This window comes from Dermochelys coriacea, chromosome 3 (genome assembly GCF_009764565.3).
Source record: "Dermochelys coriacea isolate rDerCor1 chromosome 3, rDerCor1.pri.v4, whole genome shotgun sequence".
NCBI classification, from domain to species: Eukaryota; Metazoa; Chordata; order Testudines; family Dermochelyidae; genus Dermochelys; species Dermochelys coriacea.
Window position 1 is genome coordinate 92,613,374 of NC_050070.1, and position 17,682 is coordinate 92,631,055.

Here is a 17,682-nt window from a genome sequence, read left to right on the forward strand (position 1 = left end):
CATGTTTTTGCCCTTTTTTTTGTTACTAATAAATATTTCTTCAATAGGACTGATTTAGTGTCCACAGATTTTTGTTATAGCAGCAATTCTATACCCTATTTCACAGACATTAATTGGTACTCTGATTAATTACAATACCTTAGTAAGTGATTAACAGTATTCTGCGTTTATCAGAGCTACTGATCAGAATTCAGCAGAACAGTGTCCCAAACAGGGCTATGAAGCAGATTACTGCATTTCTTCTGCGCTTATTTACAAGCCTCTGAAATACTTACTGTAATTCTTGTAAAATCAGGACCTTCATCTACTTAGTAAACAAAGAATAAACAAAATGAACAGATATATTAAAAGACTTTATTCACAATAGAGAAATTTTTACAAATATAGTTCTTAAAAATTAAGCATCTTGATCTGTTATGTCTCTCATTATGTCAGATTTATATAAAGGTGGAAAAGAAGAAATGGAATATGTACAAATCAAAAACAATTAAATGGATAGAAATGGATAATACATATGATGAAGTCACCATAGAAACAGTGAGTCATTGGGTATTGTAGAACTGTCATACAACAAACATATGCAATATTCATTCCACAAATGATCAAAAAAATTAAGTTGCAGAAACAACAATTGAAGTGCCATTTAAATTATTCACCATTTAGAATTTAACATGTAAATGTAACTGAACTGTTATATGCTGAAAAGGAATGAGAGTTTAGGCAATGTCTTCACAAAGATATTTGATACACTCTTTACAGTTTTTCAAAATTCAGCAGTTTCTCTTCCATATGAATTATCAATTACATATATACTGGTCTTTAAATCAGCAGTTTCCACAGAGTTAATTTCATATTGTAAATACTAGGAAAATACCATTTTAGCTGTGTGGTAACTGTTGGTAAAAGCGGACTGATTAAATGGTGATCACTAGACATTTCACACTTTGGTGTTTTGGGGTTCTTTTTTAAAAAAAATCAATATTCCTGAACTTACAAAATAGGGTATTCTTACAGTTGGCAGACTCTACATGTTGTATAATCTTCTTGTCTACTTACATAGTTTACAAAAGGTACAGTACAGTGCAGTTCATACACCTGAATACCAAATACATTGTCAGCAACAGAATCACATATCAACTTTGTGCTCTTTCAAATCATAACCCTCAAACCAGAAAAATTACACTCTTCAAAATTTCTGTATTTCAGGGAAATCAACATGAAATTGAAATATCTAAACACTTTGAACCCAATTTATACAACCATTTTGCATTCTTTACCTTTATTTTCTGGGAGTAGGGGAAATTTGTATGTACAATAAATTTCCCCCAATTTGTCCCAAGATCACTAAGGGTGTAGAAGACCCTGATCAAGAAAATGTAAAAACCAGGTTTACAAAACATACGTCTCCAAAATACTGTTTTTCTGATTTTATTGGTCTTATCATCTGACTAAAAAAAATGAGACCCACAGAAGCGCGCACACGAAAATTACACAGCAGGCAGCACAAGATGTTTATGGACTAAGAGTAACTGGATAAAAATTCAATATTGCCTTTTTTTTTTAGTGGAACGAAGTGAAAAAATTAGTTGTACTCCAAAATTAGATGGACTTGTTTTTCCTTTTAAAACCACCTTGTATTATATTGGCGCATCTCATAATGAAAAGAATGACAGTTAATATTATCCTCAAATGATACAAATCCTGGCCCACTGAAGTCAATGGGAGATTTACCATGCATTTTAATGGAGCATGGTAAATTATTGAATACTAAGCACCTAAAAATGTGGATACCTTGTCCCTGATTTTTTTTTTAATGAACAAATACATATATGGATAACAAAGGCTCAAATTTTGATCTGAGCACTGATTAAGAGTAGCCAGGCAGGACACTAGGCAGATATGTGTGTGGCCACACCCAGGTTGTGTAGCCCCCAGCAGGTCCTCTCTGCAGGTTCAGCCCAATGATGCATTGCCTCACAAAGGCTTTATGTTCTCACCAAACCCCAAAGGGGGAGGATTAGCATAGTAGTGGATCCTCCAGCCTTGCCTCCCAGGCAGATTGCGAGGGATATACACCCTTTTCTGTACCAGTGGACCACCACATGTGTGGCTGTAAATGGCCCTCTGCATCTGCAGAGGAAGGGATATGGATTTGCTCCAAAATGCAGGACATAATGGTAATAAGTTTCCTTCGTTCCTAATTTTTACCTGAAAAAGCCCTATATTGCAGCACTTCCAGCATTAAGGGGAAAAAAAAGTTCTTGTTCTTTTGTCAAAGAAGATCTATACCTAATTACGGCTGTGAAACCATAGTGCTTAACTAACTAAGCAGGACATTTGAGTCATCATATGCATTTATTTAAAAGAAAATTGAGAATTACTGTTCTGAACCATGTTGGCTTCTTTGCAGTCACACCACCTAATAGTGTGCTTTTTCATGCTGGGAAGCCAGTGGTCACATCCTACTCTGAACATACAGTACAGTCACCCTGCCTGCAAAAGTTAAGTTCCTAATATCCATATGAATTATTCATGTAAACTATTCCAAAATGCATCTCAACAGAAAAGGAATTGTGCCTGATTTCTCCCTTTGGTGACTCCATTAAAAGTAGCTTTTCTTGGTAATTCAGGTCTTATGTCTGAAGAATACTTTTAAACATGTTGTATTTCTATAACTTTAGTCATCCTTGGAAGAAAGAGTTCTGGGCTTCCAAAATGTACTAATTCTGTGCTGGTCAATTTCCATCTTTCAATGAAAACAATACATTTTTTTTTTTTAAAGACAAGTTTCCTTTGAGCTATTCAGAACTCCTGTTCTGATAATCTTTTTCAACTACTTTGTTCCACCTGACTGTCTTAGGTCACAATCTAAACCAAATGGAATTGTTCAAAAGTAATATTACAACAGATTAAAAAATCCTCTCTCCTTCTCTGATTAGAATAATTTGCAGCCTTTAGAAAGAATTTCATAACGTCTTATTTATCTCACACATCCAGTCAAATGAAAATGCTAACAGATTACGTAAATAGCTATAAACAAGATACGATTCCCTTTTTAATAATTCAATAATGCCAGTTTTTCAAATTGTTTATTTTGCTCATACCAAACTGATTATAGAAGTGATAGTAACTCTAGCTAGAAAATGGAAGAAACAATTCAGTTTGCAGTGATATTCTAAACAACAAAAACAAAAAGGTGAGTTTTAATAAAAACTAGGATCTGTCCAACTAATGTAATGGATTTGTAAAAATGTTTAGGTTCAATTCAAAGTACACTGCAGTTTTAAACAGAATTGTGTCCGCATGAGATGAAACTATTCCTATGTAGACTTCATTGATAATTAAAAACTTCAGAAGATATTTTACCAATTGATAAACCCGCATAAGAGGCTGTCACACAGTTACAAGATTTGTCTCCGGTGACAGACAGACAAAACAAAATTAACATAGAACAACAACAACAAAAAAAGCTCTTTATACTTAATTCTTTTATGGCTTTTTGCAACATGGCAAAATATTACAGCTTAAAGTAGACATCTCCTCACAGAGGAGGAAAGAATTTTGCAGTCAAATCAAAAGTGTAATAGGAAACAAGTAACACGCAGACCCCTCTATTCTATTTGGCAAAGATGACACTGCAGCTTAATGAAATCTAGAGATGTCAGATTTCTTAAAAAAAATAATAAAAAAATAAAAGTGGTTCAGCTGGAAAAATAAGATTAAAAGTTTTGCTGTAATGAATTTAGGTCCATTCATAAGTATTTACTGGCAAATATAACAGACTGCAAAAAGGTTGGCTTAAAACTCAGGAATTTAAGTAAAACTGCATTGTGTGCCCAATATTGGAAAGAAATTTCTAAGGAATGAAACAAAAATTAACTTAACATTGTTTTGTGTTTTTCTTCCTTCTTCCCATCATCTCTGTGAAGAACTGGTAGAGGGTGAGCCTCAGTGTTGAAGATCCAATGTTCAAATGGAAGAAGATCATCTTCAGAAAACAGTAAGTATAAGTACCTAGCAAGAGAAAACAGGTAACATGACAGCACCATGAAATAACCTCAGGTTTAAAGAAGAGAAAGATGGAACTAATTCATTTTCATGGATAAATATTAACTCCCCACTTCTACTGATGGAAATATTAAGTAGCAGATCTAAAGTAAAACTTTAATCAACCAGTGACAGTTACTAACGTTTTGGCAACAAGCATTGAGACTACTTAATTAAAATTGACTTCACAGCTTGACAGTAGCAGGTGGTGATGTAAAAATTCCTGTTACGACAAACAAAAATGATATAAAGTCTAGGTTCTTAAAGTTAAACAGAAGTTCTTTTTCTGTTTCATTCTTTTTTGTTACATATTATTACAGCAATATACAGTCATGACAAGCTTGTATAAATGACCACATGCATCAAAAGAAAACTGAGTGCATATACTGCATGTCAAATCCTGTTTGCCTTACTCATAAGAGCATGATTTGGTTCAAGGTATCATATTTAGATAAAAAACAGTGATTGGAACAATATCGTGGATACATGTTTACTAAATAGGATTATATTAATAGTAATATAATAATCACCATTAAAAGTAACGACACTTACTCACTGTTACACACAGATCTTGGAGATACTGTAGAACAGATATAAATTGTACACTCAAATACCACTGCATAGGAACTGTTGGCAAATGCTGACTTTTTAATTCTTACCACTATACTTAACTTTTTAAAGTACTTTACATTTTTCAAATTACAAAGTTTTATAGCAAAATATAATCAAAATAGTGTTTAGAACCCCCTGTATCTTTCTTTACCTTTGTCATTCAGTGCATAGTGCAGTTGGCACTTTCATTTGAGGTTGACACATTGGCTGTGTCTACACTAGGGTTTGTCTGAAAAGGTTTCCGAATGTTGCTAACACAGGTGGAACTTCCTTTGTGACAGGAACAGTGTATGCAAGGCTATAAAGGACCAAAAGGATCAGCTTTGCCTTTAGAAGGCAATGGAAATCAGAATATTTGTAAGCTGTCAGGTATGCTGTCTCATTTTAAAGTACCCGGTTAAATGAGTCAGTGCCACTGTTTAAGTAAACAAAAATGTTATAAAATATATTAGAATAGCTTAGGTACATTCTGATTTCAATTGCCTTCTAATAAAATGGAAATTTTTTTCCCTTCCTGTCTGCAGTTTCTGGAGGCAGTTCAAAGCTGTAACACAGCCTGTGCTAGCCCCACCCCTTTCTCCAGCCTGCTGCCAGAGGATTCATTCCAAAGCTGTGTAAAAACTTGTAGAAAATAATTAATAAAAGTCATTCCAATGCCAACAAAGTAACTAAGTGCAGTGAATCCTTGCTTATACTGTAACTATCCAAATAAAATGTTGACCCACATCTGGAAACCCATCCAGGGTGGGTAGAATTGTGGGAGACACTAACAGCAGAAAAGAAATAATCAGGTAAGAAAATTTCCAATCTTCAGCCCAACATCTCCCACAGTTCTGTTCTCTGGATAGTTTAACTACTCTGAGGGACCCGATAACTGAAGGTTTTTGGCCAGAGAGCGCAAGGATCCTGCGAACAGTACGCTACTGAGGGCTGACACCTGGGCTGTTGTGGTGTTTGGCTGAAGTCCCTTATCAACTCCTTCTTGAACAACCTCCAGAATCACTGGAATCCCAGGATCTCTTGGATTTTCCTCTGCGCTTCACACCAAACATCGACTTTGGTCCAGATGTAGGAATAGGCTTTTTGTGAGCAAGCTTTCCTGGAAGACAGCAGAAGTCTCTATTACTTTGGAATATAGGCCAAGCGTGGCTAACACTTCTCTTGCAACAGTCACGCTGTCAGATGAAGACTGTCTGGGTCTGGATGGAGGAACAATCCTTGATAAATATTGTCTGGCCTCTCCAGTAGCTGCAGTGGTGGTTTCAGCTTCAGTTCTCTCAGTCTGGAGAACCACGGTCTCCTGAGCCAGTGTGCTAGCACGATCACGCTTGCTTCTTCTAATCTTATTTTTTGGATCACTTTCCCTATGAGAGGGAAGGGTGGAATATGCATACAGCAGGCCTTGAGGCCATCTATGTGACACAGCATCTGTCCCCACAGATAGGGGTCTGCTTTCCTGGTCAAATTATTTTGGTCACTTTGCATTCTTGTGACTGGCAATCAGGATGACTGAAGGAAGACCGAAAGTCTGTGTTGTCAGATTGCAGACTTCCTGGTTTAGGCACATTCTGGGTTGTTGACATTGTGATGGCCAGTCTACCTTTTGGCTCTGCTCCCCATTTATGTGGATTGTCTTTAGGGAAGGGAGTGTCTTTTCTGCCCATTCCATTATTTCCATTGCCTCTGAATGTAGAGCTACATTTCTTGTCTCTCCTTGGTTGTTTATGTATGCAACTATGGGGTTGGACCAGGATATGCTTCCCTTCCAAATGGCTCTGTAATCTCAGAATAGCTAGTTTGTCTGCTCGAAGCTCCAAGACATTGATGATATGACAACTGGATGAGGGAGGGATAAGGTGGAGCCCGTAGCTTGGGGGAGCACCCCTGGTGCACTGTCTCTTACATCCACTTATCTGCAGTAGAAACAAGCTATTAATTTAGAAAGTGGGAAACCCTGCCTCCCAAGCTCAGGTCTGGGAGGAGGCACATGCTCATTTCCATAATCAGCCCCAGGAGGTTGCAGGAGCATCTCTAGGTTTTCCATTTGCTTCTGGGTTTGAAGGTTTTCCCTTGACATGTGTTATCTTTCCTCTGGAACCTCTGAGAGGAAGATGGATGAAAAGGAGCATCTCTGTCTGATAGAGGGTTTGTATTCCTCTCTTAGAGCACTAATTGGAGAGGAGAAGGAACTGTAAGTTTGGCAGCATTTTCAGCCACTATTTTGTCCAATTTTTCTCCAAAGAGGAAAAATCCTGTGAATTTAGATGAGCACAGGACTTGTTTGGAGTGAGTATCTACCTTTCAGGTAGGAAGTCATATGTGTCTCCTGGGTACTGAGCTGGATGCCATGGCCCTGGCAGAAAACCTCATAGCATCCATGGAAGTATCTGCCATGAATGATGTTGTATAGATGTAAAGTTGGGTTGATCTCTGCCTGTAAGGGCTTTAAGGTCCTCCAGCCACGACACTGCTCTCAGGGTGGCTTCCACCTTCCTATTTGTTGGATTCTTGGGGACTAAGTCCCCTTTGGATGGAATAACCATATCCTTTGGTAGAGAAGCTATGGCATCATCAGCCTTAGGTACATTTGTGAGAGCATTCTTTTGGATCTTGAAGCTTGTAGAAGTTGAGAACATGGCTGTTAATATATTTTTTTAGGAGATTCCCTCTTCCCCAGATTACTTCCTCAAAGGATGCATGCAGGGGAATTGCTGCCTAAGGACAATACTTGGAAGGGAGGTATTTGCTCCAAGGCTTGAGGGCATGCTCAGGCTGAAACTGAATCATGGATACAATCTTTTTGCATACAGCTTCAAGCTTCTCAAGGGGGGTTGAAAACTTGGTTGCATTTTGTTTGTGTCCTGTTCATAATCAGAGTCTGATAATAGCTCTCCTTCCTTGGTAGAGGAGGTGGTGTCTGGGTCAGAGGATAAATACCTATTTGTTTTTTTGTACTTTTTCTTACCATTTAAAATTTCTTTTGGATATTTTAATTTTTTTATGTGCTTTGCAAGCCAGCGGACTGTGCCCTGGATGGGGTATTTTGTGGCTAGCCTTGCGCAGGGTCATGAGTCCTCTAGAAATTTCTCTCTTGGAGTCCTCCCATGTAGACTCCTACTCTCGCAGGTTGGGGGATGGGAATTCACTGCTATTTTTCTTAATCAAGCTGAGAGGAAGGTGGGGCTGATTGTGAACCCTGTTTCTACCCCCAGAGCATTTAGGACCCATTTCAGGACTTGGGGTAGGATAGGGAGCCCTACTAGTGTCTTATCCTTATGGTCCTGAATTGCCCCAGGACTTATCCTTGGCCATCTGAATTAAGTCCTTCATCATCCTTACAACCTCCCCCTATTCTGCTCCGTTTCCTCTGATCAGGCATTTCTGTGGTGGAGTCAGGGTTTCTTGAGGAGATGGGGTACCAACATGGCTGTCTGACTCAAAGCTCTGTATCCTAGCAGTGCTAGGGCTGGCTGACTGAGAACAGGCAGGGCATAACTTGCCCTCTGTAAAGCCTGTTAAAGCTGCCTCACAAATGGTGCACCTTTTAGGCTTAGTCCAGTGCTCATGTGGCAGCTGTACCATTCCTGAAAGGGAGGACTACTCCATATGGCTTCAGCCATGTGCCGCTAAATACCCGGTTTAAGAGCAGGAGCAGAAGAACAAAGAAGGGCGCTCGGTACAGCCCGAAAACAGAACAAAGTAAAAATAAAAAGGCAAAAGAAAGTTCAGAAACAAAGGGAACCTCCACTGACTGCTGTGGTGGAGGCAGATGATCTGACAGCAGGCTGGAGAAAGGAGCGTGGCTAGCACAGATTGTGCTATAGCTTTCAACTGCCTTCAGAAAGAGCAGACAGAATGGGAATAGCCCATATAAAGGAAAACTGTGCGAGAGGCTAGGCTTCAGAAAAAACTTGTCACTTCAGTCCTCCCTTTGCATAAAACTGTCAAAAAGGCTGTTTAATTGGTAAGTGTTTTTTGTTTTGTTTTTTTAACTCTTTCACAAAAGTGTGTTTTGGAGCATAGTTTCAGACTGGGTTATTCAAACTAATATAAGCAGAAACCCTGTAAGCTCAACGATAGTTGAGAGCAAAATCTCCAAGAAGCCATAACAAGTTTGTTTGGTCAAAATCCTTACAAGGTTGGCTTAAAGGACTGTATTATGGAGACAGAATACTAGATTGTACACTATGCTCTTAAAAAAATCACATGTATAGACACAAAATTAAAAACCCACTAGGGAAAAACACTTTCAGTAGAAACTGCACGATTACATTGTTATTATACAAGGCTGGGTTGCAAAGAATAGAAAGAAATGGGGAAAAAAAAGATTAATGCAAGATTTCCTTTATTTCATTAAAAGCTGAGGAGAGAATGAGGGCCCCTTTTTTGTTCTCTTATCAAGTCTGTGTGAATTTACCATAAAAGTTAGTTCCTTTTTTTCTGCTCCGTAGTTGACATGAAAAGTATTCAGTACAAGAGGACAATCTCACCATCTTGTCTGGTAAAACCGTGGTATTGGTATTGGCATTGGCATGTATAACTAGAACCTATCAAAATTGTGAGATGTAATTTCTTAACAATAAGTATCAAGTGTCTTTAACCGAGGTAAAGATATTTCCAAAAGTCACAGAATTCAGTTTATTAATAAAAATGCACTCTATCTGCCTGCCATGTAACAAAAGCTGCATACTGTTCCAGTCAGATTTTACATTACCTGAATGTCAAGACTACTAATGGTAAGTACTCATCTGTAAAGAAAATCTGTAGAGGTTCATTAATATAAATTAAGTCTCCTTGCTAACTTACTTGAGGGTCTCTGAAAGGAAGAAACTCTGCTGCACATCATCATGGCTTTTATGGTTGCTATAAACATCTCTAATTCCAGAATAGCCACCATCTACTCTGCAATGTTGTTCCAGCGCCTGAATTCATGAGAGAAAAATATTAAGTTAAAGAAAATTAATCTTCTGGTCAATTTTACTGTTAGTCTACCAAATCCAATTACACTGCAGCTAAATGAGAACCCTTTTGTCATAGTGTCCTTGGGAAAGATTTGAAATTCCAGACCTAGATAATATATATTTAAAATTCTTGCATTTTTACTTTTGACAGAGTGCATATATTGGCATAATTATATATTTATGGGGGAAAAAAAGCAAAAATCATAGAATCATAGAATCATAGAATATCAGGGTTGGAAGGGACCCCAGAAGGTCATCTAGTCCAACCCCCTGCTCAAAGCAGGACCAAGTCCCAGTTAAATCATCCCAGCCAGGGCTTTGTCAAGCCTGCCCTTAAAAACCTCTAAGGAAGGAGATTCTACCACCTCCCTAGGTAACGCATTCCAGTGTTTCACCACCCTCTTAGTGAAAAAGTTTTTCCTAATATCCAATCTAAACCTCCCCCATTGCAACTTGAGACCATTACTCCTCGTTCTGTCATCTGCTACCATTGAGAACAGTCTAGAGCCATCCTCTTTGAAACCCCCTTTCAGGTAGTTGAAAGCAGCTATCAAATCCCCCCTCATTCTTCTCTTCTGCAGACTAAACAATCCCAGCTCCCTCAGCCTCTCCTCATAAGTCATGTGCTCTAGACCCCTAATCATTTTCGTTGCCCTTCGTTGTACTCTTTCCAATTTATCCACATCCTTCCTGTAGTGTGGGGCCCAAAACTGGACACAGTACTCCAGATGAGGCCTCACCAGTGTCGAATAGAGGGGAACGATCACGTCCCTCGATCTGCTCGCTATGCCCCTACTTATACATCCCAAAATGCCATTGGCCTTCTTGGCAACAAGGGCACACTGCTGACTCATATCCAGCTTCTCGTCCACTGTCACCCCTAGGTCCTTTTCCGCAGAACTGCTGCCGAGCCATTCGGTCCCTAGTCTGTAGCGGTGCATTGGATTCTTCCATCCTAAGTGCAGGACCCTGCACTTATCCTTATTGAACCTCATTAGATTTCTTTTGGCCCAATCCTCCAATTTGTCTAGGTCCTTCTGTATCCTATCCCTCCCCTCCAGCGTATCTACCACTCCTCCCAGTTTAGTATCATCCGCAAATTTGCTGAGAGTGCAATCCACATCATCCTCCAGATCATAAATGGAGGTGACTTACCTATAAAAGGAGGTTCTGTGAAATGGATGGTCCCTATCTGTGTTCCACATGTGGGTATGCAGGTGCACCAGGTACCTGGAGCCAGGGATCTTGCCCCACCTTGTTTGTTTATATAGAAGAGGGTCATCATGTTGTCTGACATTATCTAGGCACACTTGGATTGTATGAATGGTAGGAATGCATTGCAGGCCTGTCTGACTGACATTCGTTCCAAGAGATTGATATGCATCCTGGCCTTCCGAGGTGTCCACATATTTTGTGATTGCTTATGTGGGCTCCCCAACCTATGAGGGATGCATCTGTGATTATTGACAGGTTTCAGACTAGCAGCCGTGTTAGTCTGTATTCGCAAAAAGAAAAGGAGTACCCGTGGCACCTTAGAGACTAAAATTTATTAGAGCATAAGCTTTCGTGAGCTACAGCTCACTTCATCGGATGCATTTGGACCAAATGCATCCGATGAAGTGAGCTGTAGCTCACGAAAGCTTATGCTCTAATAAATTTGTTAGTCTCTAAGGTGCCACGGGTACTCCTTTTCTTTCTGTGATTATTGTCACTCTGGGTGTGGGAGGCAGAAAAGCGACTCCAATACACGTATTTCAGGTTTGTCCAAAAGATAAGTGAAGCACTGATGTTGATGGAGATTGTCGCTACAGCATTTATGTTATTTTTGTCTGATGTATATCTTGTCCTGAGCCAGGCTTGCAGACAATGGAGATGTAACCTGGTGAACAGAATTATGTAAGTACAGGAGGCCATGTGGCTTAGCAAAAAAAAGATGGACCTAGACTGGTGTTCAGGGTTTATGAGTGACTTGTTTTTATCAGACTGCTCTTGGTATGGAATTTGTCTGCTGGGAGATAGGCCCTCAGTGTGGTCAAATCCAGGGGTGTCCCTATAAAGTTTATGAGATACTTGGGAGTCAGAGTAAACTTCATCATGTTTAGGCACGTTCCCAAGTATGCCAGGAAGTGGAGCAAGGACAAGGTTGCCGACACCTTCCAAATATGATCTGCCTGTTAGAAGCCACTTGTCCAAGTACAGGAAAATGGTGTAGTCATTTTATCTCATCTGTACTGTGACCACTGAAGAGACCTTCATGAAATTCTTGGGTAATGCTGCCAGCCCAAACAGAAGTACTCTGAACTGGTAGTGTTCCTGTCCTACCAGAAAACTGAGGAACCTTCTGTGGGATGGGTGAAAACACCTTTCACATCAGAGGGCTGCAAACCATTTGCCTTCCTCCAAGGAGGGAATTATTGATGCCAGCATAACCATGCAGGATATTCATTTGCAAACATAAATAAATAGCTGACATAGGTTAAAAATGGGCTTCCATTCTCCCTTTTTCTTTGGATCTATTAAATAGTTGAGTAAACCCTTTCTCTTGATGCTGAGGTGGCACTTGCTCTACATCTTCCTGAACCAGAAGAGAGTCCACCTTCTGTTAGAGTGGCTCCTTGTAACAGTGGTCCTTGAAGAGAGGCTGGGAAGGGAGTTTTGAAGAAGGCAGGGAAAGAAACTTGATGGTATAACCAAAGTGAATGATGTCTAGTATCCATTTGTCCATTGTTATAGCCCTCCACTTGTGCACAGGGTATGCAAGGTGGCCACCAAAACAGACTTTGGAAACAGGTTGGGGATGGCATCATTGTTAAAGGTTGCAACTCTCAAGCAACCCATCAAAAGTAACCTTTGGCTGGTGGATGAGGTTGGATGTCTGTTGTCAAGGTGGATGGCAGTGGCAGATTAGCCACTGGACCAATGAGGCCCATGCCCAGGGGCCCCGGCCAATTGGGGCACCCCTGCACTCTGACCGCTCAGTGCTCCCGCCGGGGAGCAGGGTCGGGGTGCAGGGTCTTTTCCGGCTCCCTGGCAGAAATGCTGGGCAGACGGGGGGAAGCAGGAAAAGCTCCCATGCCCCAACCTCATTTCCCTAGCAGGAGCACCAGAGGAGTGAGAGGGTGGGGGAGAGGGGAGAACTGCAGGCAGAAGGGGTGGGGAGGGGTCCCCACTTCCTCTAGTCCAAGGCCCCACAAACGCTAATCTGCCTCTGGTGGATGGGACTGCATATATTGGGTTCCGCATTCTCTAATGCTTGTGTGGCGATTTTTATGGTCTTCGGTGGTATAAAGACTACAGAAGGGTCTTGGCTCATACCACCTGTTAATGACACCTCCTTTTTGTGGCTGGGATATAAATGCCCAGGGAGCAGAGAGCTGTCCTGGAGTCTTTTAGTGAGTGCAAAAACTCATCTGTTTTCTCCCTAAAGATATTGGTTTAATCAAAAGGTAAGTCCTCACTGGACCTCTGAACCTGTCCGGAGAACCCTGAAGATGAAGCCACAGATCTCGCCACATTACTATAGTGGTCACTATACATCTTGATGGGGTACTGGCCGCGCCAACTGCAGTTTGCAATGAAGTTTTAGCCACAATTCTACCTTCCTCAACAAGGGTTTGGAATTGGGCCCTTTCCTCCTGGGGGAGTTTGTCTTGTGAGTAGTTCTTAAAGTCATATGTCGCTAACAGGGCCTTGTAGTTAGAGATTTTGAACTCCAGAATGTCCCATCCTGCCCCAAAGTGCCTAGTAGTACAAGCAGCCATGGAAAGACCCAAGAAGCAACATCCAAAAACCAACCCTGTGGACATGAGATGGTCCAGTTGTTTCGTTCTGTTGTCCACAGGAACGGTTTTAGTGTGTTGCTGCCTGGATCTTTCCATGGTAGCCTGTACTACCTGGGACTTTGGGGCAGGATGGGTGAACAGGTATTCTGTCCCTTTTGCTGACACAAAGTAATGTTTCTTAGCTCTTTTAGGGGAATAGGGTACACATTGCCTGTGTAGGCCATATGCTCTAGCTGGTTCTATAATGGTTTCATTCACTAGGAGAGCTACTTGACTGGGTCCTATAGGCTGCAGGGTATCCAAGTGCTTATATCCTGAACTTATAATGGGATCTGAAGTATTGTCACCATCCTCCGCAACAATTATTGATATTGTTTATGGTCATCAGGTGGGGATGGTGAAGATGGAATAATTGCCTCATTGGGTGAGGAAGATACTCCTGTTGGTACGTCCAGTACTGACATATCCAGCTTATCTTCCTCTCCACATAGTCCTGCACAGCCAGTTGCTGTTGCCTAGGAGGAGAGTGATTCTCTGGTAGAATGCACAGGTCCAGGGTGTTGTGCATAAGGATCCCATGATCCCCAATAGGGCCAGCATGAAGGGTCACAAAAGCTGGTTTGGGGGGAGGGGAGAGGAAGGGCCCCCCAAAGCAGGATACCAGCGGTCCTTTGGAGGATAATTCTGCTTGGGCCGAGGATGGGGTCCATCAAAACAGTTGAAGCCCTGTCTGGGCTAACCTCTCTGGGGGTTCATCCAGGACATCAGATTCCTCTGATAAAAAGGCGGGGTCAGTTTCCACTGGAGATATTGTCAATGCCAGTGGGAGGAAGCTTTCGTGTGTGGTCAGAGAAGGGATTTAATTCCTCCTTGAGATAGCATCCTCTTCTGGGCTGAAAATATCCCTCAGAAGGACTGGACTCAAAAGCAGAGGATCATGTGGGTGCTTAGCACGAGACAATCCACGATGCTGGTGCAGACCAACAGATACTACTTGCAAGATTTTCCAGTTATAGGTGCATGATGCACATGCGTACCCATATATTGAATAGACATAGGGACCAGCACATGAAAAAAAAAAATACAACCCAGTAAGTTTATAGAACAAATAGTATGGTATAGTATAGTAACTTTTTTTTTTTTTTTTAAAACAAAACTGAATATTCAGGGTGAGGAAACAAGAAGATTTGATCACCCTTTCAAATATTCTCCATGGAATCATAGATACAAAGGCCAGAAGAAATCACTGTGATCATCTAGTACGACCTCTTGTATAAAACAAAGGCCCAAAGAATTTCCTCAAAATAATTCCTAGAGCGCATCTTTTAGAAAAACATCCAATCTTGATGTAAAGTGGTCACTGATGAAGAATCCACCACAACTCTCAGTAAATTGTTCTAATGGTTAATTACTCTCATGATTAAAAATGAGTGCCTTATTTCTAAGTGACATCTTATATTAATCTCATTTTCCTTTCATTAATAGGGCTCCCTCTATCACAGGATAGTCCCTATAATCCTACAGGTATTCAAAGAAAGATCTCTAGCACAGTCTATTGGATTCCATCATATTAGACTCAATCATCATTAAACTCCTGATTTAATCCAGAGATCTACAACAACCTGAAACTCAGAAATGAGTCATATAAAAGTGAAAACGAAGTCAAATTACTAAGAATGAATATAAAACACACCACAAGCATGTAGGGACAAAATGAGAAAGGCCAAGGCACAAAACGAGATTAAACTAACTATGGACAAAGTGTAACAAGGAAACATTTTACAAATACATTAGAACCAAGAGGAAGACTAAGGGTAGGGTAGGCCCATTTACTCTATGTGAAGGGAAAGACAATAACTGAAAATGCAGCAATGGTCTAAGTATTAAACACCTGTTTTTGTTTTCACCGAAAAGGTTAGCAGTGATTGGACAACTAACAAACTGAATAGTGTAAATGAGGTAGGATCTGAGGCTGAAAAAGGGAAAGAATTACTTAGACAAGTTAGATGTCTTCATGTAGGCAGGGCCTGATGAATCACATTATGGAATACTGAAGGAACTGGCCAAAGAGATCTCTCAATCATTAGCAATTATCTTTGAGAACTCGTGGAGGATGGGAGAGATTCCAGAGGGCTGAAAAAAGGCAAATAAAGTATCTATGTATAAAAAGCGGAATAAGGACAACCCAGGAAATTATAGACCAGACAGCTTAACTTCGGTACCCAGAAAGATAGTGGAACAAATAATCAGTTTGTAAGCACCTAGAAGATAATAAGCTAAGAAGAAACAGTCAACATGGATTTGTCAAGAAATCACCTCAAACCAACCTAAAATCCTCTTTTGATAGAGTAACAAGACTTTTGGACACGGGAAGCAGTAGATGTCATATCTTGACTTTAGTAAGGCTTTTGATACTGTCTCATATCTCTAGAACTAGGGAAATGCAGCTATATGTCCATAGCTTAGATGAACCTACTAAAGATGGAAGCACAACTGGCTATAAAACTACTCAGAGCAGTCATCAATGGTTCACAGTCAAGCTAAATGGATCAAAGATCTCTTCAACCAGTTTCTTTCATACTATAGGATGTATTTTGTCAGGTCCAAGCTTCAAGGGCATACTGAGCTGGTTCCTGCAGGGATCTGTCCTGGGTACAGTTCTATTCAACATCTTCATACGTGATTTTAATAATGGCATAGACAGGACACTTATAAAGTTTACAGACAATATGAAGCTGGGAGGAGTTTCAAGCACTTTGGAGGACAGGATCAGAATTCAAAATGATTTTGACAAACTGTAGAAATGGTCTGAAATAAATACGATAAAATTCGATAAATGCAAAGTACCACGCTCAGGAAGGAATAATCAATTGCACAATTGGAAAGGACCTCTTAGGAAGGAGAACTGCAGAAAAGAATGTGGGAGTTAGAGTGGATCACAAACTAAATATGAGTCAACGTAACATAATAGTGTTACAAAAAACAGAACATCATTTTGGGATGTATTAACAGGAGTGTTGTAAGCAAGACATGAGAACTATTTCTTCTGCTCTATTTACCATTGATAAGGTCTCAACTGGAGTATTGTGTCCAGTTCTAGGCACCAAAATGGAGAGCAACAAAAATGATTTAATGGTCAAGAAAAACATGACCTACAAGGAAAGATTGAAAAAGCTGGGTTTGTTCAGTCTGGAGAAGAGAAGACCGAGGGGGCACATGGCAGCAATCTTCAAGTATGTAAAAGGTTGTTACAATGACAAGGGTGATACATTGTTCTCCTTAGCCACTGAGGACAGAAAGATGTGATGGGCTTAAATTACAGCAAAAGAGGTTTAGGTTGGACATACTTCCCAACTGTTGAGAGTTAAGCACTGAAACATATAATCTAGGTAGGCTATGCAATCTCCATCATTGGAGGTTTTTAAGAACAGGTTAGACAAACACCTGTCAAAGATGGTCTAGATAATACTTAGTCCTGTCTCAGTACAGATGACCTACTGAGTTCCCTTCCAGTCCTGCATTTCTATGATTCTATGCTTCTATAATGGAGAGCTATACCCTTACAAAGAAAGCCCTGTATACTCCACAGCAAGTCTGAACTGAATTCTATGGCAAGGCCCCTATATTATTCTGCACTTCTGAGCAGCAGACTGGAGAGTCTACATCAGCTTCTGATAAATTTAAAATTGGAGGTTTATACTGAAATAAATATGAAAATGTATAATGCAGTCACTATAGTATCCCCCTCTCTTATCTATTAGTTCTTAATTCAGTTTATGCTGTTTCCAAATTTTTTAATTTTTCAATGTGCTGCAGAATTTTGTATTGACAAGTATAAGCATTACAGAAGGCGGAGGTTTTTGCAATTGTGTAAGGGACAGTTGGCACCAGGGAAGGTATGGGAGGTAGTTTGGATTTGTGTGAAAAGCATTTTCATAGCTGATCATTTTAGCATCCAGCTGAACAGTTAACATTATTAACACTGAAATTTACAAGAAACCAGCTGAACAGTTAGCATTAAATTTACAAGAAACCCAAGGACTAGGTTATTAGATAAACCTGTATTAATTTGTTATTTCTGTATTATGGTGGCATCTGGTAGTGACGACACAGTTAGGACTGTTTTCTAAAATGAGCTTTAAAATGGGGCATAAATTCCTTCTTTTATTTAAAAGTGGCTAATCAGTATGAAATGTCACATAGGATTAGTTTTTATAACCTTTGAATTTTCTATACAACTTTTATTTGGTTTCTTTTCATAAATTTTTAAAGGGAAGTCA

General features: G+C 40.1%; 1 protein-coding gene across 1 annotated transcript in view; it reads right to left on the minus strand.

Annotated features, from left to right (window-relative positions):
- Positions 1-340: 340 nt before the first annotated feature.
- Positions 341-17,682, minus strand: part of MAN1A1 (mannosidase alpha class 1A member 1) — a 210,210-nt gene continuing 192,868 nt past the window's right edge. The window contains exons 11-12 of the mRNA XM_038396065.2: positions 9,466-9,581; positions 341-4,014 (exon numbers count right to left, since the gene is read on the minus strand). Of these exons, the coding sequence (XP_038251993.1) occupies positions 3,876-4,014; positions 9,466-9,581 (255 nt within the window). The 3' untranslated portion in view covers positions 341-3,875. The remainder of the gene's footprint in view (positions 4,015-9,465; positions 9,582-17,682) is intronic.